The sequence below is a fragment of the Mirounga angustirostris genome, unplaced genomic scaffold, assembly GCF_029215605.1.
Source record: "Mirounga angustirostris isolate CCGP_5_RB_7025 unplaced genomic scaffold, mMirAng1.0.hap1 SCAF_16, whole genome shotgun sequence".
Classification (NCBI taxonomy): domain Eukaryota; kingdom Metazoa; phylum Chordata; class Mammalia; order Carnivora; family Phocidae; genus Mirounga; species Mirounga angustirostris.
Window position 1 is genome coordinate 47,523,322 of NW_026991724.1, and position 23,536 is coordinate 47,546,857.

At 53.5% G+C, this 23,536-nt stretch overlaps 1 protein-coding gene across 1 annotated transcript; it reads right to left on the reverse strand.

Moving 5' to 3' along the window:
• Window positions 1-6,261: 6,261 nt before the first annotated feature.
• On the reverse strand, window positions 6,262-17,663 carry LOC123855022 (cytochrome P450 2F5). Its single transcript, XM_045890382.3, has 10 exons — window positions 17,612-17,663; window positions 16,396-16,587; window positions 16,139-16,301; window positions 13,665-13,814; window positions 10,853-11,013; window positions 10,336-10,512; window positions 9,799-9,940; window positions 8,712-8,899; window positions 7,968-8,109; window positions 6,262-6,726 (listed from the first exon to the last, which is right to left on the reverse strand). Exons 2-10 carry the CDS (start codon window positions 16,585-16,587, stop codon window positions 6,545-6,547), a joined length of 1,497 nt encoding a protein of 498 aa, XP_045746338.1. The 5' UTR covers window positions 17,612-17,663; the 3' UTR covers window positions 6,262-6,544.
• Between the last annotated feature and the right edge of the window lie 5,873 nt (window positions 17,664-23,536).

The following is a 23,536-nucleotide window of genomic DNA, read 5'->3' on the forward strand; positions in this document are numbered from 1 at the left end:
CGTCTGATTCTCTCGCTCCCTCTTATTGGTAAGGAGACCTGTCCATCTGCAGTTTGGGGCCTTTATTGACCAAAGGGGGAAAGGAGGTCCGGGAGCCGGTGAGCAGAGGGCAGCTGAGCCCGACCACAGCGGGCCACCAGGCGGAGCTGGAAGGCTGGGGGGGATGTTGCCCAGGCCAGTGCATTGCAGGGTGAGGTCGATGTTGGTGGGGCTCCCCACAGGGAGCAGGCAGAACCGCTGCAGGATGGCGGTGAAGAAGAGGAAGATCTCAGATCGCGCCAGGCCTGCGTCCAGGCACATCCGTTTTCCTGAGGAGACAGGGATGCAGGGTGGGAACCATGCACCCCCGGGGCCTGCCCAGCCTCGTCTCCTCCCTTCCTGGCCCAGACCTGGGGCAAAGGGCATGAAGGCATCGTTGCTCTGGAACTTGCCCTTGTCGTCCAGGAACTTGGTGGGGTTGAAGCAGTCTGGGTCTTTGAACCGGGTGGGGTCCCGGTGTGAAGACACGAGCAGAGGAATCACAAAGGTGCCCTGGGGGGTGGGGTGCACAGGGGTTATCCTGTGCACTTGCTTAGTCATCCAAGACCCCATTTAAAAGCCAGTGGGAAGGTGGGCCTTCTTTCCTGATCCCAGCGCACATGCTCAGGGCTGATGGTTTCAGTTATAGGTGCTCCCAGGCCCGCACAGAATCCCCACGCTTGGTGGGCACCTTGGGCGGAAAGTAGCCGCGCAGGTGGGCGTCATGGGTGAGGGCACGTGGCAGCACGCTGATGCAGCGCTGGATCTCGTGCAGCACGGCGTTCGTGTAGGGCAGGTGCTCCCGGTCCTCCAGCCTTGGGGTGCACATCCGCCCTACCACAGCATCCAGCTCGGCCCGCACTTTGGCTGGTGTGGGCAGAGGATGTGAGCTGCGCACGCCCTGGCTGCCAGCCATCCCCAAACCCTAGCCCCCACACCCCAGGCTTTCCAGCTCCCGGACCTGCCACCTCTGGGTACTTAAGCAGAATGAGGAGCCCATAGCGCAGAGTGGTGCTCGTGGTCTCGGTGCCGCCGAAGAAAAGGTTATGCGTCGTCATCACCAATGTCTCCTCCTGGAAATGGCTCTCTGGGTCTTTCTGTGGACAGAGATGGGTGCTGCGGCGTGCCTGGCACCTCCTGGTGGGCGGCAAGGGGAGAGTTCTATGGTCGCAGGGGCCTGCACCTTATCCATCTGATCCAGGAACCAATCGATGAAATCACGGGGCTCCCCAGGCCGCCGCGTCTGCTAGTGCCGCTGGATTTGCTCAGAGATAAAGACCCGAAGCTCCGTGAAGTTTTGAAAGATTCGGTGGTGCGGGCCCGGGAGCCAGTCAAGGAAGGAGGGGAAAATGTTGTACATCTAGGGCGACAAGACCGCAACAAGACCTCGAACAAGTCCACTAGTTCCCCTGTGGGGAGATTGCACCAGGACTTTGATGTTCTAAGTTCTAGAACTCTCCCCTTCCAAGATTCTAAGACTTGACCTAATGATCCAAGGTCGGTAGGTCTATGTACTCCGGGTTTGGCGTAGGTTAGACACAGGAGGGAGGGTCTGAGGCTGGCCCTCTCACCTCGCCCCATCTGGAACTCATAATGCGGAAGTTGTCATGGAAGAGGTCCAGGAGCCTCAGGAACTCCGGGTCCTCATAGCCATAGCGGTTCCCGAAGACCACTGAACAGATAACGTTAGACACAGCATCATCTAGTAGCCGCCGGGGGTCGAATGGCGTTCCTGGGAGTCGGAACAGGACAGGGTCTTTTCGCTGTGGCTCCGCTTACTGACTTCGTTCCACGACAAATGTCTTCCCGCGTCCCCCGCCTTGCTTTTTAAATATTTTATTTTTAAGTAATCGCTACACCAAACCTGTGGCTGGAACCTACAACCCTGACGGAGAGTCGCTTGCTCTACCGACTGAGCTAGCCAGACACCCCACCCTACCCCTTCTTGATCATTGGCCACATCCCCACCAGGCCGCACCAATGGTGCCTTGAAATTCGCCGAGCAGACAAGCCGCTTCCTCCAGGATGCGCTCCTCTATGGTCCGCGTTCCCAGTCCGAACTCCTTTAGTGCTCCCAGCGCAAAATTGCGCAGCGTCCCCCAGCGCCGCCCGTTCGAAAACACGATGCCTGGGGGTGGGGCACGGAAGGGGCGGGCCGGGGATTGGCCACGCCCCATCGTGGAAGCGTCCAGTGTTGGAGCCGGCTTCCTCGCAACCCTTCAATTCTGCTGCTTTCAGACCTCTTGGTTGCCACCCAGCCTTCTCGGCCTTGTCCGCACCTTGGCCCCACCACTGCTGCTCTCGATCCCTCACCAGTGCTTGCTACCTTTGGCTTTGACTCTTGGGCTCGTCTCTTCTAGTGGCTGCAGCAGAAACCAGCGCCCACCTCCCCCCCCCCGCCCATTCGGCTCCTACACTTTAGCTCCGCCCCACCGTCTCGCTGTTTGCCTTCATTGGCCTTCTCATTCGGCCCCGCCCCATCCCCCGGCCCCGCCCTTTATCGCTCAAACTGGGTGGTCCAGGCCCTCACTTCCACAGCCTGGGGCTCACCGTTTCCGCGGGTGAAGCGTTCGAAAACAGCCATGGTCCCGCGGCCGGAGAAGGCATCCGCTTGCAGCACTAATGCGTCCCGCAGCGCTGAGTAGCCGCACAGCACCACTGCAGGACGCGGGCCCAGCCGCACTGTGAACACTGGGCCCCAGCGGCCAGAGAGCTACGCGGAGCGGGTGCTCAGCGCGTCCTGGTCCGGGCTCCTGACCCCTCCTCCACCCCAGAGCCCCCGCCCCCTGCTCCCTTTCCTTCCGACCCAGGAGTCCCCATCTCATCCCCTCATCACTGGCGGAGGAGGTCAGATCCCCACCTCCTTCCTCCATCCGCAGGAGTCCAGGCCCCCAGCTCCCTCTTCCCAGGGGATTTACAAGACCAGGGCCCGAGCCCTCTGCACCCTCAGAACTAGCCGTCTTGGCCCTCGGTACTCTCCTCCCCGCCTTGAACCAGGAGAACAGACCCCTCGGCACCCCTTCCCGCCGCCCCCCGACCTGCCTTCTCACTCTAGGCTCCTCCTCCCTCAGGACCCAGGAGTGGGGCGGGGGGGGGAGGGGAGAGGGGGATCCCAGAGCGACTCTGCCAGGAACCAGGAACTCAGGCCCACTGTCCCTCTCCTCTCTCAAGCAGATGTCCAGGCTCCCGGCTTCCACCCCTAGTCTCCTTCCTTCCTGGAACACAGGACTCCGGCCCCTCAACCCTCCTCAGGACTCATGGGGTAAGAGCCCTCAGCTGTCTTCATTCAGAGAACCAGGACCTCCAGCCCCCCAGCCCACGGTCGGGGCTACCTCCATGAGTGCACGGTCCAGGCGTCCGGACTCCAGCTGCAGCAGGTTCCCCAGCAGTGGGAGTGCTGTAGGCCCCGAGGGTAGGGCCCCCTGAGTCTGGGCACCCTGAGCACTCCAACCCCACCTGGCTAGGGCCAGCAGCAGGAGGAGCAGCGGCACTGTGATGCCCATGAGCATCATGCCCTTTAACCTCCCTGCCTGCCCCCCTTCGCCTTTATTTGATTCCCTTTGGGTCTTGGGTGGAGCCCCCGCCAGATACCTGGATACCCAGAGTGGGAGTGGTGGGAGAGGTGGGCGTCTCCAGGCTGCTCATATTGCAGATTCCCCAACCCAAGGTCTCCACTGAGCCCCCCAGCTCTGTCACTGTTGTGCATTCCATTCCATATCAATACACCTGACCAACAGGTGCACCCTACTGAGCCTTTGGGTCCTTGGGGTCCATCTTCCTTGACCCGTAGGTGTGCATTTCTGAACCCCCTGGCCACCTTTGGGCCCGTGACCCCCTGAATGCTCTACCTTATACTTCTGATTCCTAAATACATGTTTGACTTCCAAATACACTTCTAAAAACACCCCTGGTGACATACCCGTTAGCCTGGCACTCCTGTGCCCTGTGCTTGTGATTCCTAGGGACAGGCGCCTGAGCCCCTGTCACTTCCATGCCCTTGCTCTTGGAACCGTGTATGCTGTACCCGTTCACTGTTCAGGAAGGCGACCCACCCTCCTGCAGGCCCCTGCCTGGCCGGATCCAGCCTTCCGCCAGGTGCCTGGCACAGGGCCCAGACCTGGGGAGAGGGTGGGGACGGCACAGCCTCTGGGACTGGCCTTGTCTCTGGGAGTGTCTCTCAGGGTCTCTGTCTCTCTCTGTTTATCTTTGTTTCAGCTCTCAGCGTCTTCCTCTGTGTTTCTTTGTTCATCTCTCTCTCTCTCTTTCCGCCTCTGTTTTACTCTGCTTCTGTTCCTGTTGGTATCCCTCTCAGTTCTCTTTCCCTTCATCTCCCCCTTCCCCGTCTCCCTGCCTCTGTCTCTGCCCTGGATCTCCCGACCTGTCAGGCTTTCTCCGTCCAGGAACCCTGGTGAGCCGCCCTCTCTGGGTCGCTTCAAGAGCAGGCGTTTGTCCTGTTCGCTTCTGTATCCCCAGCACTAAAACAGTGCTCAGCGCACAGAGGGTGCTCAGTATATGTTTGTAGAGCCAATGCATGACTCTGTCCCGATTTCTGTCTGTCTCTGTCTTTAACTCGGACTCTATTTTCCTCCGTCTCTGTCTTTTGCCAGATCCTTGTGACCGTCTCTCTCCTTGTCTGTCTCTGTGTCTCACCTTGTATGGCTCCTGTCTCTCTAGTTCCCTTTTCCTCCTGCTCTCAGATCTCTGTCTCTCTTCATCTCTGTTCCTCTCAATTTCTAGCTCTGCTTTAGAATCTCCTTGTCTTCCTTCTCTCTGGGCATGTCTCTCCCTTCCTGTCAGTGCCTCCCTGTCTCTCTGTGTCTCTCCTAGTCTGTGGTTTTCAGGATCTCTCCTGTCTGTCTCTCTGCATCTCTCTGTCTCTCTGCATCTCTTTTTTAGTACGTCCATGTGTTTCTCTTTGCTGTCTCTTCATCTTTCTTCCTCAAGACCTTGGAGTCTCTCCCTCTCTCTCTTCATCTTTCTTCCTCAAGACCTCGGAGTCTCTCCCTCTCTCTCTCCCCCTCCGTGTCCCTGCCTGGGCCCTTGGGGCAGACTCTGTGGTTGGCCTGTGGTGAGAACAGCGTGGGGATTAAGGAGCCAACGCCTGGTATGGGGACCGCCTATAAGTCTCAGCAGAGCATGTCCCAGTTTCTGGATGGCCTTGGGGAGACCCCGTTTAGGGTATGGTCATCCGGGCCACCTCCACCCATGGCTGGGGAGCCACCACCACTCTGCCTAACTCTGACTCCACGGAACCGAAGACGCCCCATTCATTGAGAAATGCTTCTGTCAGCAGGATGTCAGGCTGACAAATCCAGTCCCAGGTCAGGAGGCCCCATGCCCGGGACTGCTATCCCCACCCCAAAGGGAGGAATTGCAAGACAAAGGAATAGTCTGAGTAGTCTTCCAGTGTCTTACTTCTCCCCTTCATAGCTCTTCCTCTCTGGACTTCTCTGGCCATTTCTGTTTCTTTATCGCTCTCTCTCTTCTCTCTGTCTCCCCATTTCTCCATCCGTGTACCCCTCTGCGTCTCTGACTTGTGATGTGGAAGGGAGCAGTGTTGGAGTCTGAGTTCTGTTCCCAGCCCTGCCTGCTTCCGGCTATGTGATCTTGGCCAAGTCATTTCACCTCTCCGAGTCTCTAAAAGTGTATAATGTGGGATGCTTGGGTGGCTCAATCGGTTGAGCATCTGCCTTCAGCTCAGGTCATGATCCCGGAGTCCTAGGATGGAGCCCTGCGTCGGACTCCCTGCTCAGTGGGGAGTCTGTTTCTCCCTCTCTTCCTTGCTCGTGGTTTTTCTCACTGTCTCAAATAAATAAATAAAATCTTTAAAAAAGTGTATAATGCTTCTTTGTCTTATAGGGAGATTTAGATGGGGGGCATTTATAGTGAATAGGAAGCACTGTGTAAGTATTAGTGTTATTTCTCAGTCTCTGTGTCCCTGTCTCTGGGTCTGTCAAGTTCTCCCTGCTTCCATCTCCATCTCCATCTTGTATGGCACCCTGCATCTCTTGCAGACCCGTCCTGTGTATCTTTGGGCTTCTGCCTTTTTCTCTGTCTTGGTTTCTCTGCCTCTCTGTCGTCAGGCTGTCGTCCGACCCTTACCCCAGGACACAATTTCTCCCAATTTCTAGCCACTCTAAGAGTGAAGGTAGAACTAGTCAGTTCGGTGTCTCCTTTGAGCCAGACCTTCCTTCTCCCCATCCTAGGGGGCTGCCCTCCTCCCTGTAATTCAGCCCAGGCAGGTTTGAATCTTTTATAAAGATACTTTATTAGAAAATTATAAAAACAGCCCCCAAAAGGGCGCGCGATAGAACGAGGCAAGCTCTTCTCCTTCCCCTTGCGTTTCTCTGCCTCTGGGGGCGCAGACCAGGTCAGGATGGGGGTTGGGGGCTGGGGAGGCGGCAGGCACAGGTGCGGGGAAGCGAGCGTGAGGGCGATGGGATGGGGGCACAGCGGAACGAGCAGGTGACTGGGGCAGCCCCCGGCGGGCCTCCCCGCCACCCGCGAATCTGGAAGGGCCGTAGCGTCAGCGCATGCGCAGGCACAGCTGGAAAGGCCGCGGTAAGTTGCCCAGCCCGGAGCTGAGCGGCGTCAGGTCGATGTCCTCGGGCGCCCCCAGCGGCTGCAGCGAGAAGCTCTGCAGGATGGCGGTGAGGTAGAGGAAGAGCTCCATGCGCGCCAGCGACTCGCCCAGGCACAGTCGGCGACCTGCGGGGGTGGGAGGGTGCGGAGGGGCGGCGAGATAAGATGGGGTGAGGGGCTCCAGTCGCAAATTCTCGGAGAAGAACATACGAAGCTAATGACTGGCGACGTCACAGAGCCACCCTTCTAAAGGTCTGGGAAAGATGCATTAAGTAAATCCGGGGCCAAAAAGGATCTGGCCGATACAAGGACAAGTTCATGGGTTCGAATTCTGACTCTGCCATTACTAGTTCTGTGATCTTGGGCAAGCCAGTTTCTGGGTACTTAAAATGGGGATGATAAAAAATAAAATAAAACAAAATAAAATAGGGCGCCTGGGTGGCTCAGTTGGTTAAGCGACTGCCTTCGGCTCAGGTCATGATCCCGGAGTCCTGGGATCGAGTCCCGCATCGGGCTCCCGGCTCGGCGGGGAGCCTGCTTCTCCCTCTGACCCTATCCCTTCTCATGCTGTTTCTCTCTCTCTCTCTCAAATAAATAAATAAATAAATAAAATCTTTTTAAAAAAATAATAAAATAAAATAAAATAAAATAAATGATAGTATTGCTTCATTAGGTTGCTATGAATGCTAAATGCAGGTAAAGAAATGAGAATATAATGCCATGTAGGTCATACTGCGTGTCATATGTTACTCTAGGCACTATACTGATATTAATTAATTTAATCCTAACAATTCCAAGAGGTGGGCCTTGGAATTCTATCGATCATTCTCCATTTTATAGATGTGGAAGTTGAGGCACAGAGAGGTGAAGTAACATATTCAAGGCCATTATAGCTGGGAGACGACAGAGCTGGGGTCTTGCTGGAAAACCTAACTCTTAGCCACCACTCTAATAGCTCTTCTTAAAAGTAGCGCCTGGCACACAGTGGGCAATATGGTAGGTGGCTTATTATTATTATTCCTCCCTCCCCCTTTTTATTTCTGCTACTGGGTTAAACAGGAAAGATTTTTTTCAGCAGGATAAAGACCAAAGCCAAGGAAACTAGAACTGCTCACCTGCGCCACCCAGTGGGGAGATTGACGGTGATCGCTTCCAAGTTGAATTAATATCCTACTTGCCCCTCCTCCCTCCTCAAGGATTTTAGCCATTATCTGCCTATGGGAGCAGAGTTGGGAGGGAGAACAAATGTCTCCGCACATCCAAAGCTGAGGATGAGGTGGGATGAAGAAACGAGAGGGTTTGGAGAGTGGAATGAGGTAGGAATATGGGACCCCAAAGACCCTTATTCTTGTCCCCATGGCTCTCACCAGCTGAGAAAGGCATGAAGGCAAGGTTCTTCTTGAAGGACTGATTGGCATCCAGAAAATGCTCAGGGTTGAATTCCTGGGGCGTCAGGTAATGGCTGGGGTCATAGTGGACTGTGTTAAGGAGGGTGATGATATCCGTGCCCTGTGTGGGTGGGGAGGCAGAATCAGTAGGGGTAGAAGGTCTGGGAGATTCTCAAGCTGAAATCTCACTCCACAGGGCTGGAGGCCCCCGGAACTTGATAAAGGGGCATGGAGCCCAGGACTCCCAACAGGGATTCGGGAAATGTGTGTCGCTGTCTGGAGTTACACGAGATGGGTGCTAGAAGCTGTGTTGACAGGGATGGGGGGTACCTCCCCTTGTCAGAGCAGATTTGGGGTTTCTGGGACTAGGGAGAGTTCTCTCAGAACAGTGTTTAGGCACAGTGGGTCCCCAAGATGAAGTCTTAGACCCTGGGGATGCTGGAGAGGGGTCCTAGGAAGGGGAGCTGTATTGGGCAAGGGGTCTGAGGTTCAGGTCAGGGTCCAGTCCATTATAGTACTGAATAGGCCCTGGGAAGGGGCTGAGGTTCTGGATTTAAGAGCTTCAGATGTCTGTTGCTAGGGCTTGGGATGCCAGTCACTAAGGCCCGGGGTACTGATGGCTAGGGCCTGGGATCCTCCTTGCTAGAGACCCGGATGCCATTCGCAAGTCTGGGATGCCTCTTGCTAGTGTGCCAGACGTCCATTGCCAGGTGCCCAGCACACCTTGGGTATCAGGAAGCCGCGAAAGGCTGTGTCCCGAGTGACGCGGTGGGGCAAGTTCATGGGGATGACGTCTGCGAAGCGCTGCACCTCGTGGATCACCGCGTCTGTATAAGGCATGGCCGCTCGGTCGTCCAGCGCAGGCAGCCGCGCGCGACCCACCACGCGGTCGATCTCCTCCTGTACGCGGGCTGGAGGTGGAGGGGGGAGCGTTAGTCAAGGGTACCAGTGGGCTCGACTGGGCTCCCAGTCGTGTGCATGTGTGCATGTGTGTGTGTGGGGGGTCCAGCCTACGCTTCCCAGTAGGGACGCCGCTACAGAGATGCCTATGATGGTTAGCAGGAGCCTCGAAGGGCAGGGTTGGTTTGGGAGACGTAGGTGAGAGTGAAAATTAGGTTGGTGCCCGGGCTCCTAGGGGCGGGGTTGTGCGGGCGGGGCTTAGGGGCTGCCGGGAGTCCAGGTCCCGGATGGGACAGCGGGCGGGGTTCGAGGACCAGGCCGGATGGAGGGTGGGTCGAGTGGGTAGGCTGTACGAAAGCCCGGAGAGATCGGGGGTGGGGCAGGCGGTATGGACCCTAATAGACTCAGTGCTGGAGGCCAGGGTTCCGGGATCCGCCCAGAGGCGGGGTTTGGAGAGGTGGGGGTCCCAGACCGTGCTGTGTGGGCGGGTGGTCAGACAGCGAGGGTCAGACTGATGGTTCCTGGCTGGCCCTGTGGCTGAGGCTCGGGGCCAGGCTCTAGCCGACTGTTGAGATCGGGGCGCTGAGGCCGGACGCGTGCTGTGTGGTCAGGGTCAGGGGTGGGGCGCAAAGCAAGGCCACGAGGGCGGGGTCCAGGTTCCGGCCGACTGTGTGGACCGCGGGAGCCTGCGGATGGGGTCGGCCTCCGTGTGGGTTTGTGGGTTTGGCTGGGGGTCTCAGGCGTAAACTGGAGGCCTGGGCTATCTGGCATGCTGGGCGGGGCCGTGCCCATTGGTTGTGGGCGGGGCTTAGAGGTAGGCGAGTTGAGGCTCGTGGGGCCCGAGTGCCCAGCAGGTGTGCCCCGCGGCGCTGTGTGCAGGATCTCCGAGCCAGGCTTGGGGCGCGCGCACCTTGCACTTTTGGGTACTTCATGAGCACTAGGAAGGCGTGGCGCAGCGTGGTGCCCACGGTCTCGGTGCCGCCAAAGAGCAGGTTATGTGTGGTCATCAGCAGGGTATCCATGTGGAAGTGGCTGTGCGGGTCCTGCTTCTCCTGCGGGGGTTGAGGGGTGGCGATATGAGCCCGGGCCGGATCACTGACCACAGGCTCGGAGTCTGTGCGACCCGCTCCCCACAGATCTGCACGCCTCCTGCTGGGTGTGTCCGTTCAGTCCCTACCCTGTTTAACTTTCTTTCCTCGGGGAAGCTGGGGAGCGCGAAAGGGCCGGGTAGAGAAAATCTCAGCCGCAGGGCCCACGGTTAACAGATCCTTAAGGACTTCCTAATGAGCTGTTAATTGGCGATGGGCCCCCTAGTGGCCAGGTGTTCCAACTTCACTCCCCAGATGTAGGGAGACCCGTCTCAAACCCGCTCAACCCGGGATCCTCGTTGGTCTGAGGCGGAGGGAAGCAGGTCAGACCAGAGATGCGACTTCCAGGCCAGGCTTACTTGTGCCATCTTGTTGAGAAAGCAATCGATGAAATCCCGGGGAGAGCTGGGGTCGAGGGAGTCCTGGTGGTCGCGGACGCTGCGGGCGATGAGGTCCTTCATGCACCCGTAGTTCTGGAAAAGGCGTCGGTGCGGCCCGGGTACCCAGTCCAGGAGGCTTGGAAAGATGTTGTACAACTGGGGATGAGGGAGAGTCGGAGGGGTTTGGAGGATCAGGTAGCGCAAGCGCGCGCTCGTATGTGTGGAGGGGTTGCCAGCGAGGTCAGGGTGGAGCAGGTAGGCACGGGCGGGGTTTTGTGGGTCAGCTGGGTTCTGGAGAGACCGAGGTGGGGCGGGGGCCCTCGGTGTCTGTGGAGACTGACCTTGGCTAGACAGCTTAGGGCGATGCGGGGGCGGAGCCAGACGGGAAGGGGCGGGGCCAGGGAGGGTCCAACGCATCCTCTCCCCGCCCACTGTTTCCCGTTTCCCAGGACTGGATGAACCCCAACCCTGTCCCGCCCAACCTGGGCCTCCTGACCTCTCCCCAGGGGCCGCTCATGATTTGGAAGTTGTCACTGATGAGGCGGATAATGGTGAGCAGACGCTCATCGTCGTAGTCAAAGCGGCTGCCGAAGATCACAGAGCAGATAATGTTGGACACGGAGCGGCTGAGCACAAACGTGGGGTCGAAGGGCTTGCCTGCGAGTGAGGGGCGGAGGGGGTCAGGGGGCGCGTTGTGCAACACCCCAGACCCCGAGCGGCACTAGAGCGCACGACATCCAGCCCAACCATGCCTATGGGACTCGCAGCACAGAGCAAATGGTCTTGGCCACCTGACCTGCAGCGTAACACCCCGGGTCCTTGGCAACACGCCAGGCAGGACAGAACCCACAACATCCTTTGGCACAATGACAACACCACCAAGCAGCGGAACAGGCTATTCTTCACGATACAACACACAGCACACACCACGCAAAACAACATACATACGATACACAACACAATACAATCGCGCATCAGGGTCTGCCAACACCACGACCTCACCCAGAAATGGCACAGCAACACGACGCGACACCTGACACCCAATGATCCGACGACGGAACAGATCACAGACAATAACACATGAGGCATCACAACAACAGCATGGCCCGGAAACTGAGTCTGGAGTTAGGTCGACATAGTTTGGATTTTGGCTTGGCCGCTCAGTTTCGGTGTGGCCCGGATGAGCCGACTTCCCTTCTCTGAGCCTTGGTTTTCTCGTCTGTAAAATGGGCTTGATGACAGTCTTCTCCTCATGGAGCTGTTTTAAGGAGTCAGTAAAAGTGTGACTGGCTAAGGGCCTGGCCCATCATGAGCCTGTGTGAACCACGGTGGTGTGGTAGGCTGAATAGTGGCCCCCCCAAATATCCATGTCCTCCTCTCTAAGAGCCTGTGAACACGTGATTAAGTTAAGGATTTTGAGATGCGGAGATTATTCTGGTTTATCCACGGGGGCCTAATGTAATCACAAGGGAGGCAGAAGGGTCTGAGTAAGAAAAGGTGACGTGTTGGTGGGGAGAGAGGGAGAAAGAGAGAGAAGAGAGGGAGAGATTTTGGAAGGTGCTATGTTGCTGGCTTTGAAGATAGGGGAAGGGGCCACAAGGCAAGGATGCAGGGCACCTGTAGAGGCTGGAAAAGGCAAGGAAATGGATTCTCCCCTAGAGCTTCCAGAAGGAGCCAGCCCTGCCAACCCATTTTAGTTTTATGGACTTCCAGAACTGTAAGAGAATAAATTTGTGTTGCTTTAAGTCACTAAGTTTGTGGCTTTTCTTTTCTTTTTTTTTTTAAATAGCAGCCATAGGAAACTAACTCAGGCAGTCATTATTGCTTTATTTACATCATATCATTTAATCCCTGAAGCATCACTGGCCACATTTCCCCCCTCAAAAGCCAGCAAGATTTGGAGATCAGGGTAGAGGGCTGTTTGCTTCTCTGCTTCAGTTTCTTCTCCTGTAAATTGGGGTTTATAATAGGATCTCCTTCACAAAGTTCTTGGAACAGTGCTGGTTACTTTTATTTTTATTTATTTTTATTTTTTAAGTAGGCTCCATGCCCAGCATGGAGCCCAATGCAGGGCTTGAACTCACGACCCTGAGATCAAGACCTGAGCTGAGATCAAGAGTCAGATGCCTAACCAACTGAGCTACTCAGGTGCCCTAAGTGTTGGTCATTTTTATTTTTTTTTCATGGGTGAGCAGCTTTGACCTGGGTTCACATCCCAGCTCTGCCACTTCCTGGGCACGTGACTTAAATCTTTCTGGGCCTCAGGTTTATCCTTGTAATAATTTCCCAGGGTTTCAGGGGAGGTGAGATGTGTTCATACATTTGAAGAGTTTAGTATAGTGCCTGGTCCCCAGGAAGCACTCAGTAAATGGGCATTAGTGTGTTGAGTATGGACCTTAGACACAGGTTTAAATCTTGGCTCCTCCACTGACTAGCTTTATTATTTCAAGCCAGTTAATTGACCTTTCTGTGCCTCTGTTTCCTCATCTGCAAAATGGATCGTTCAGAGGCTTAAGGGGCTTATGCGTGAAAGTGTGCTTAACACAGGGCCCCACAAGTCGTGCGTTCTCAAGAGTGTCATCATCACCATCATCTTCCACCACAATTATACAAACTGCGTTCAAAATACCACACGGAGGGGCGCCTGGGTGGCTCAGTCGGTTAAGTGTCTGCCTTCCGCTCAGGTCATGATCCCGGAGTCCCCCTGATCGAGTCCCAGGTGGGGCTCCCCGCTCAGCGGGGAGTCTGCTTCTCCCTCTGCCCCTCCCCCCTCTCATGCTTTCTCTCTCTCTCTCTCTCAAATACATAAATAAAATCTTTTAAAAAATAAAAAATAAAAATCTTTCCTTTAAAAAATTACCACACGGAGGGGGCATCTGGGTGGCTCAGTGGGTTAAGTGGTGGACTCCTGTTTTCTGCTCAGGTCATGATCTCAAGGTCAGGAGATCAAGCCCCGTGTGTGTCACCGCACTCAGCAGGGAGCCGGCTTGAAGATTCTCTCCTTCTGCCCCTCCCTGCCCACTCTCTCTCCCTCCCTCTCTCTCTCTGATAAATAAATCTTAAAAAAAAACCCCAAAAAACACCACACAGAGACAGCAACAGAGAGGCCGCCACATATCCGCTCACCATTACCTCAAGGAACACAGCACCGGAAGCCGATCCACCTCCAGGGGGCGCCACTCTTACTGCGGGTCAAGTGAGGAGCCTCCAGGGGTTTTGAGCTGGTGCCCACACTCTCTGGCCAGTCCTGACTACTAAGTAGGATGGGTGTGAGTTAGGGGTTATCTACTGCGTTTGGGGACCCCAACCTTCAGTTTTCTTTAGCTCTGCCAGCAGGAAGCTGCCTTCCTCCAGGATCCGCTCCTCAATGCTCCTCTTTCCCATCCCGAAGTTCCGCAGAATCTGGACAGAGAACCTCCTCAGGACCTTCCACCGGTCCCCGTTGGAGAAGGCGATACCTGGAGAGAGGAGAGGGGCCAGCTCAACTGATGCACTTGTCCCCAAGACTACTGCCATCCGAGTCCCCTTTCCTGGTGTTTGCTGGGAGAGAGACTGAGAATTTGGAATCTACCCCCTCCTGGGAAGTCCTACATAACCCTCCAGGCTAGGTCAGGTGCCACAGCTGAGCTTCCATAGGGCTCTGGGCTTCCTCACCATAGTCTTTATCACCCTGCCTCTGTTTCCCTCAACATAGACCTGGTCACTCTGGATTATCACAGTGTGGCCATCGGGCTATCTCCTTCTCTAAGCTGTGAAGGTGGGGGTGGGAGTGGAAGGACGGAGGGGCTGTCTTGGTCACCACTGTGTCCCCAGCATTGCCAGAGCAGAGCTTACCACATGGGAGATGTTGGTGAATGCTTATTAATTAATGAAAGCACAAATAAGGGAGAAAGGAGAAATAAACACTGAGACATTGGGACTTCATCCAGGAACAAGACAGACCCTGTTCTCTTCTTTCCCTGGACTCAGGGTCTTTGCACAGGCTGGTCCTTCTTCCAGAACACTCTTCACCCTCTGTCTGCTCCTGACTGGTGATCTTCATCTTTTAGGTCTCAACTGAGAGGTCCCTTCCTCCAGGAAGCCCTTGCTGGCCCTCCCTCCCTGCCTGACTCAAGTGCTTCCTCTGGGCTCCCAAAGTTTCCCTGCCTCCCCATCCCAGCCCTGACCACTGTAGGTGGTCATAGTCTGTTGATGGGACTACAGTAGGATAAGGTCTCCGATGTGTTTATCTCTGATTTCCCCGGAGCAAGCAGAGAACTAGATGCTGAAGAAGAAAAAAATCTCAGTGATTGCCTTGTATTGTCTGCATTATCTCATTGACTTGTAACAACTTTTTCATGCTAGCTGACTCAGGGTCAGAGAGAGGAAGCCACTTGTCCAAAGGTACATAGCCAGTAAGCAGCAGAACCCTGTTTTTTGTTACCCTCTGTACTATGTATTGAAGAATTAGATGGTAGCTATTTTTAGTAACAGATAATGTATGTATCCAGATGTTCTCTGTGCAAAAGTAGCAAGGTGACTTTCTCAATTGCTCTGTGTCCACCTCCTTGCATTTGGTGTACGTGGGCTGGTGAGGTCATAAGATCAAGCCCAGGAAGGGGACATGAAGGTGGAAAGTGTATTCAATACACAATAGTGGGTTTTTGCCTTTAACCAGAGCGCTTTACTTCCAAATTCTGGAACAGCTGGGACTCATCTAGTCAAGGGGACCGGGGGAGCCCTAGGGCTTCTTTAGGAGTAGAAGAATAGTCCAAGGTGCAAGCCTCCAAGATCTCCTTTTCAATCAGAGCAACTTTCTGCCAACTTACTCTCTCTCTCTCCTTTGTCATTTATTGGGCCCCGTCATATATGGCTTCTTTTGAATAAATGATTAATGTTAAAAAAAAAAAAAGAAAACCCACAAGACTAGGTGATTTCCAAACCTAAGGAGGACAGGATATTGAGATAGAAGAGGTTTGGAGTTGATGTGAGTTGCTGGATGGGTGGATTTGGGTTTGGCTTTGGATGGGGATGACAATGGGCAATGGGGGGGGCGGTTATGGGACTCAGGATAAAATTGGGTTTGAGGTTGCCGATGGGAATGGAGTTGTGTGGAATGGGAAGGACTGGTAGACTGGGGTTGAGATTGAGCTTGGGCTTGGGTAGATATGTGACAGGGTTGGTTTTGGTGTTGGTAGTTTGATTAGGGTTGAAAATGGAAGTGGGGACTGAAAACTTCAATAGGTGATTGAGATAGAAGATAGGGCGGGGGAGAAAAATGATGGTGGAGTTCAGTTTGACTGAAGGGTTAGGATGGGGTTGATAACAGATTTTCAAGTGGAGACTGGGAGAGGGTTCATAATGGAAATGGAGGGAGGGAGATGAATCAGCGTTGCAGATACAGATGAAGTTGATTTTGGAATGGGGAACATGGAGGTAAGGTTGATGAGGACTGGGTTGAGGTGGGCAATGTGGGCTGGGCCAGATAATTTGGCCACTTGACTGAGATGGAAATTTGATGATGTGGTTAGGCTAGAGGTAGGGATTGGGATGAGAATGGAGTTGGAGTTGGATGGAGGTGGGGATTGGTGTGGAAGTGCATTTCAAGATGGTGGTGGGATGTGGGGATAGGGAAGGTGAAACAGACTACCTCGACTAGCGCTGTCTGGCACCATCCTAGCTGGTGTAATTGGTGAGATCAGTGGCCCTGAGTATCACTAAAATTGGGAGGACAGTCCCTCACCCTTACCCGCTCCCTCAGTGTGGAATGAGTTGGGGTGGAGAAGATGGGGGGCAGGCTTACCATTGCCCTTAGTGAAGTTGAAAAAGACAGGGTAGTCACCACGGCCACTAAAATCCTCCCCTTGGTCCACAAGGGCCTCCTTCACAGCTTGGTATCCGCTGAGGACAACCACACGCCTGGGCCCCAGGTGCACCGTGTACACGGAGCCATACTCCTTGCTCAGCTGGGAGTAGGAAGACAGACGTCACAGGGGGGTCTGGGGCCCTGAGACCCCTCCCCCAGTTATTCCCTCCTCCTCCAAGCCTAGGTCCTTGCACCTTGGTGAGAGAGGCCAGCATGTCTTGGGAGCGCAGCTGCAGCAGGTTTCCCAGGAATGGGAGAGGCCTGGGGCCTGGAGGCAGCCGGCCCTTGCCCTTGGAACTGAGGATCAGGAACAGACAGGTGAGAGCCAGGAGCCCGAGCAAGATGGCTATGCTCAGACTGTCCATGGTGAAAGCAGCTGCAAGCATCTGGAGGGCAGAGTGGGAAAGGGCAGGACTGGGAAGGGAGTGGGATCCCTTCATTCCGCATCTCCTGGGACTTGCCTTCCCCAGGCCCTAGAAGTGAGGGCAGGTGAAGAAAAGAAAGGAGGTAGGGAGAGTCAGGGACAGGGAAAGGCCAGGGATTGAGGGAAGAGAAGGGGAGAGGAGGGGAGGGAGAGAGAGAGGACACGGAGACAGGCAGAGACAGTCAAAATACAGTGAGACTGACAGTAAGAGAGACAGCAACAGACAGAGACAGACAGAGAGACAGAGAGACACATGGAGATAATGAGGGATATGGAAAAACCAAGTGAGGTATCTGAGTATCTGTAGATGTCCGCCTATCATCTATCTGTCTGTCTATCATCATCTATCATGAGACCGAATCTCACACAGAGACAGTGATAAGAGACAGAGACACACGGGTAGAGACAGACAAATGAAGACACAGAGCTAGAGAAAGACAGAAGACAGAGATGGAGAGACAGAGAGACACATACTTCCTGAGAGACATACAGACAGACATTGAAAGAGAAAGAGCAGGAAAGAGACAGAGCTAAACAGAGACTGAGGGAGAGAGAGAGAGAGTGACACAAAAGAGAGATGCACTGAGACAGACACACAGACACACACACGGAACATTAGACAGAGACACGCAGAGACAGAGACCAAGACAGACTGGAGACAGGGAAGGGGGCAGAAGCAGAAGCGGAAGTAGAGGGGAAAGAACCAGGGGTTCTGACCCCAGGGGCTCAGTCCACAGAGAGATGCCACCTTCTGGGTAAAGCACCAGTACCGAGGTCCTGGTGCCCAGCCCCGCTGTGGGCTCTAAAACACGTGTCTAATGAATGAACACAGAGCCAGAGAAAGCCCCAGAAAGACAAGCCCAGGGGCCTTGAGAACCCTTGGAGGAGGTGACAAGGGAGATCCCAGCCAGTCTTAGCGACAGATGAAGCCGGTGACCCCTCTCTTGAGAACCCTCCTCCTCTGTGACCTGCACCTTGTCCTTTACCTGCTGAGCGGAGGTGTGATCTGCTCCAGTTCTGTGCCCTGCAGCTCTGGGTATGCCTGAGGGGTGGGGGCTGCTCTTAAATCATCTCTGTCCACACCCCCTGCTCCCCCCCACCCTGCGCCGTTTTCCCAAGGACTTTTAATCCCTTCTATTTTCTTGCCTTACCTTACGAATGGCTTGGGGCTCGCAGCCAGCTGGAGTGATGCCTCGGCTGGGTACCACTCCTTGGGAGCCCTCCAGTGGCCTCTTTGAGGCTGACCTCAGCTCTCCTTACTGTGCTCAGTAGTGCCATTTGCCCTGCAGTAGGCAAAATCTTTTCCACTATTTCTTTAAAGATTTTATTTACTTATTTGAGGGGAGGGGCGTGAGCGAGGAGAGGGGGAGGGAGAGGGAGTATCTGAAGTAGGCTCCAAGCCCCGAGTGAGCTTGACACTGGGCTCCATCTCATGACCCTGAGATCATGACCTGAGCCGAAATCAAGAATCAGAGGCTTAACCAACTGAGCCACCCAGGTGCCCCCAAATTTTCCTTTTTTTTTTGCCATTTGGGGTCCTGGGTCTGGTTTTGGGTCTGATCTGAGGTTTCGGGGCTTGGCCAAATGAGCCAGGGATTGGGGCAGGGTCTTTTTGGTGTGTGGGGCACTTGGCTCTATTTCTCTGGGTTCAAGTTCATTTCTGCCCCTGACTGGTCACATGACCCCAGGCAAGTTCCTTTCTGTTCTGGGTTGGAGTTCTCCCATTCTCTGTCTCTCGTGGTTTGTCTCTGAAATTCTGTGTGTCTCACTTTGCTTCTGCCTCTGAAACTTTTTGTCTCTCTTTATGTCTCTGTCTCTCTCGTCCTCCCACCCTCTGCGTCTCTGGGTCTCTCATCTCTGTCCTGTCTCTAATTCTCTCTGTGCTTTTTCTCTTTCTCTCTGACTCCTTCTCCCTGTAAGTCTTTCTCAGTCATCGTCTCCTCCTGACTCTCTGGGAGTCTCTCTCTTTCTGTCTCTCACGCCTCTATGAGTCAGACTACAGTGAAGTGGGCTGAGGTTGAGGGAGGATTTGGGGGAAATGCAGGAGAACGGACTTCAGATTTGGGTTTGTGGTTGTTTTTTTTTTTTAAGATTTTACTTTATTTTAGAGAGAGGGCAGAGAGAGCGTGAGTGGGTCAGGGAGGGGCAGAGGGAGAGGGAGAAAAAGAATTCCAAGCAGGCTCCACGCTCAGCGTGGAGCCCGATGTGGGGCTCGATCTCACGACCCTGAGATCACGATCTGAGCCAAAATCAAGAGTCACACGCTTAACTGACCGAGCCACCCAGGCGCCCCTAAAGATTTTATTTTTAAGTAATCTCTATACTCAACGTGGAGCTCGAACTCATAACCCTGAGATCAAGAGTCTCATGCTCTCCCAATCGAGCCACCCGGCACCCCTGGACCTCAGATTTGAATGACTCCCCTGCTGCCTTCTGCCTACACAGTCTTCCCCCTGCTCTCCTCAGCCCCCACCAACTGTATCTGCTCCGGGTTACTGCCCCAAACACTGGCCAGGTCAGAAGGGCTGGTTGTAGGGGTGCCTGGGTGGCTCAGTTGTTAAGCATCTGCCTTCGGCTCAGGTAATGGTCCCAGGGTCCTGGGATCGAGCCCCGCATCCGGCTCCCTACTTGGCGGGAAGCCTGCTTCTCCCTCTCCCACTCCCCCTGCTTGTGTTCCCTCTCTCGCTGTGTCTCTCTCTGTCAAATAAATAAATAAATCTTTAAAAAAAAAAAAAAAAAGAAGGGCAGGTTGCAAAAGCATGGATCTAGGCTAGGACTCCAGTGCTAGGAGTTAGGGTAGGGGAGAGAGCCCCTGAGGTCAAGGCTCAGGGAGCCTAGGTGGAAGTGTGGGTGTCCCCAAAGGTCCGTGGGTATACACCGTGTTTGCCTTTCCCATGGAGGCAAGGGAGGAAGTGCTTGAAGATCCTGGGAAACCTGACACCCCAGGTCCTAGGCACGTGGCAGGATGGAGGTGGGGCCCGTGCTCTTGGGTAAGTCCCAGAGAGGCTGGTTAGGGGTGAGTCCTGGAAGAGGGGTGAAGGCTTGATTATAGGATTATATATCTCAAGTTTCCCTTGGCATCTACTCCTACTTCTGGGGGAGGGGGCAGGACTGGATCCATCTGAAGCCTGTAAGTTACTTTTCACTGACCCTAGAACTGAGTTGAGAGGGTCTTGATGGGGCTGCCTCACTGGGGAACTTGGCATTCATGAGAAGGGTTTTTTTTTTTTTTAAGATTTTATTTATTTAATTAACAGAGAGAGAGAGAGAGAGACAGCGTGAGAGGGAACACAAGCAGGGGGAGTGGGAGAGGGAGAAGCAGGCTTCCGGCCGAGTAGGAAGCCCAATGAGGGGCTCGATCCCAGGAGCCCGGGATCATGACCTGAGCTGAGGCAGTCGCTTAACCAACTGAGCCACCCAGGCGCCCCATGAGAAGGGGTTTTAAGGGGCTTTGAGTTCTTCTTGTAGTCTGACTTGCTCTTCTGCTACAGAGAAAACGTTGGGTAGGGAGGGCTGTGTTGTAGGGTTTCAGACACTTAAATGACTGAGACACCCAGGCATCCCTAGAGCTGCTGATTGATTAAATGAATGAAATGAATTTCCCGTCATATGCTTTCTAAGTACCTCTAGCTTGGAGGTCAAGGAATAGGGAGAGTTTGGGGAGAGATGTCCAGGCACAGGCTTTATCATCATGCCGTGGAAGGGAACTCCTTATAGGCTCCAAGTTCCTCTGCACGGTCGATGAGACTTTTTTCAGAACCTCTAACCCGGACAGCACTCTTCCGTGTTGGAGGGCTCATGAACTGCTCTGCACAGAAGCCATACTGGATGCTATGTGTTGGGGAGTGAGGATGGGGGACACCAAGGGACACAGCTCTGGATTTTCAAGGGAATCAGAAGTTGGGAAGATTTGGTTAGGAGATAAGCCTTGTCTAATACCATGTGAAACAAGATTTTTTTTTTTTAAGATTTTATTTATTTATTTGACAGAGAGAGATACAGCGAGAGAGGGAACACAAGCAGGGGGAGGAGTGGGAGAGGGAGAAGCAGGCTTCCCGCCGAGCAGGGAGCCCGATGTGGGGCTCGATCCCAGGACCCCGGGACCACGACCCGAGCCGAAGGCAGACGCTTAACAACTGAGCCACCCAGGCGCCCCGTGAAACAAGATTTTTAAAAAATCTACCTTCTAAGAATATACAATGGTGAAAAGACAGTCTTCAATAAATGGTGCTGGATTCCCAACTACTGGACAGCTACATGCAAACAAATGAAACTGGACCACTTTCTTACACCATACACAAAAATAAACTCAAAATGGATTAAGACCCAAACTTAAGACCTGAAATCACAAAACTCCTGGAAGGAAACAGGCAGTAATCTCTTTGATATCTGCTTTAGCCATATTTTTCTAGATATATCTCCTAAGACAGGGGAAACAAGAGCAAAAATAAACTATTGAGACTATACCAAAATAAAAAACTTTTGCACAGCGAAGAAAACCAACAAAACAGCACAGAAAATCAACAAAGCAAAAACGCAACCTACTGTATAGGAAAAGATATTTGCAAATGCTATATCTGATAAGGGGTTAATATCCAAAATATATAAAATACTTATACAACTGAACACCAAAAAAGCAAACAATCTGATAAAAAAAAAATGGGCAGGGGGCTCGAATAGACATTTTTCCAAAGAAGACATCCAGATGACCAATAGACACATGAAAAGAGGCTCAGCATCACTTGTCGTCAGGGAAATGCAAATCAAAACCACAATGATGGGGGCCTGACCAGCTCAGCTGGAAGAACTCGTGACTCTTGATCTTAGGGTTGTGAGTTCGAGCCCCATGTTGGGTGTAGAGATTACTTAAATAAAACTTAAAAAAAAAAAACAAACACACCAGACCCATAAACACAGAGAACACACACAGAGAGAACGGATGGTTCCCAGAGCAGGGAGGGGGAAGGGCTAAATGGGTGAAGGGGGGCGGGTAGAGCCTTCCAGTTATAAGTCATGGGGATGAAAGGTACAGCATAGGGAATATGGTGAATGGTATCACAAAAGCACAATAGCTTTGTTTGGTGACAGATGGGAGCTACACTTGTGGTGAACGTAGCATAACATATAGAATTGTCCAATCGCTATGTGGTACCCCTAAACTAATGTCACATTGTGTGCCAACTACACTTCAATAAAAAAAATAATCTGCATGGGGCACCTGGGTGGCTTAGTCAGTTAAGCGTCTGCCATAGGCTCAGGTCATGATCTCAAGAGTCCTGGGATCGAGTCCCATGTCGGTCTCCCAGCTCAGTGGGGAGACTGCTTCTTCCTCTCCCTCTTCCTGCCTCTCCCCTGCTTGTACTCTCTCTGTCTCTCTCTCAAATGAATAAATAAAACCTTAAAAAATAATAAAAAAAATAAAACCCCAGTCTTCAAGTTAAAAAAAAAAAATCTGCATGCTGGGTTTAGCTCCACAGATCGCCTTCTCTGTTCTTCAAACTCATCTGCATGGCTCACTCCTTCATTCAGATCCCTAATCAAATTCTCTTCCTCACAGAAGCTTTTCTGATCATCTTATGGGAAACAGGCACCTTCATCCCTCTGCAGCCATGAATTGCTGTATCTTCTTGAGGCGCTCACTGCTCCCTGACGTTTAGAATACATGTGTGTTTATCTATTTACAGCCTCTGTGCTCCTGGAAAGTGATAAGAGTGTCCACCGTGCTTGACTCATAGTAGGTGCTCAAGGAATGTTTAGTGAACCAACAGACATTAGAGAGGCGTGGACTCTGGAATCAGACAGACTTGGGCATGAGTACCAGCTCTACCTTGTCCTTTCTGTGTGTCCTGGATAAGTGAGCCACAGTGACCTCAACTGACAAATGGGGTATTGGTCTCTGCACCATCAGGCTGTTGAGAGAACTCTGTGAACTTAAGCATGTCATGCTCCTCCTCTGTTCCTGGGCACAAGGAGCTCCCGCAGAAAAGAACAGTCACATCCCTCCAGAGCCTTCTCCATTTCAACCCTGGGGACTCACAGACACTCCCGCTCATTATCCCTTCAGCCTCCCTTTGGCATGCAAAGGGTCAAGGGCAGTGGGAACGTGGCTTCCTTATTCAGTCCCAGACCTGGAGACTTGACCCGGGGTTCGGGGTTCAAAGCAAAGATGGGGGAGCTGAGGAAGTAAAGACAGACTTAAGGACCTAGAGATTTGAGTGGAGCAGAAGGGGATGAACCCTCTCTCCTCCCACAGGCACATCAATGCAGGTGAGAACACAATATTAACCCGTATCCCTAGAAAGAGCCATTAGTGGAGAATAAGTAAGAGATTGGAGAATAAGCCAAGGAGAAACATGTGGAAGAAGGTTACAGGCAGAATCAAACAACCACAGATATTCCATATCAGTGGGACAGATAACACTGGGGGGAGAACCCTTGAAGGGCTTGGAGGAGGGGCTGGCTTTATGAGGACAAGACACTGAGAAACTGCAAGCACAGGAGCTCCGGAGAAGAGCTGCCTGGGAAGAAGGGGCAAGAATCAGAGAAGCACAACTAGAAGACACTGGGAGGGGAGTTCTCACACGGGATGGGGTGTGGGGGGCAGGCAAAGACAGACTCCCAGGGGAGGAAGATCCCAGAGGTGAGAGTGATGGACAGACGGAGCAGGTCGGAAGGATTGTCCTATTGTCTGCTGGGCTGATGGTGGCTGCCCACTTTAGATGGGGCACCTGCTCTCAGCCCCCAGTCCCCTCCCAGCCCAAATCTCTTGCTGGTGACCTGGGGGCATTTGAGTGTAGGGGACGGTAGGTATTAAAGGGCATTGGATGCCAGGCTGAGGAGCTCAGACTTTGTTTCCTAGGTCCTGGAACATGGTTGCTGAGTGATGAGCCCCATTGCACCCAGTGCTTGAC

What these genes read in the sequence shown, in the direction of transcription:
- LOC123855022 (XM_045890382.3), bottom strand. Translation starts at nt 16,587, where the DNA reads ATGCTTGCAGCTGCTTTCACCATGGACAGTCTGAGCATAGCCATCTTG. An exon ending in GAAGTACCCAAAAGTGCAAG is followed by an intron (nt 8,900 to 9,798) that starts GTGCGCGCGCCC and finishes CTCCACCTCCAG; the next exon opens with CCCGCGTACAGGAGGAGATC. An exon ending in GCGGCTTCCTGATACCCAAG is followed by an intron (nt 8,110 to 8,711) that starts GTGTGCTGGGCA and finishes CCACCCACACAG; the next exon opens with GGCACGGATATCATCACCCT.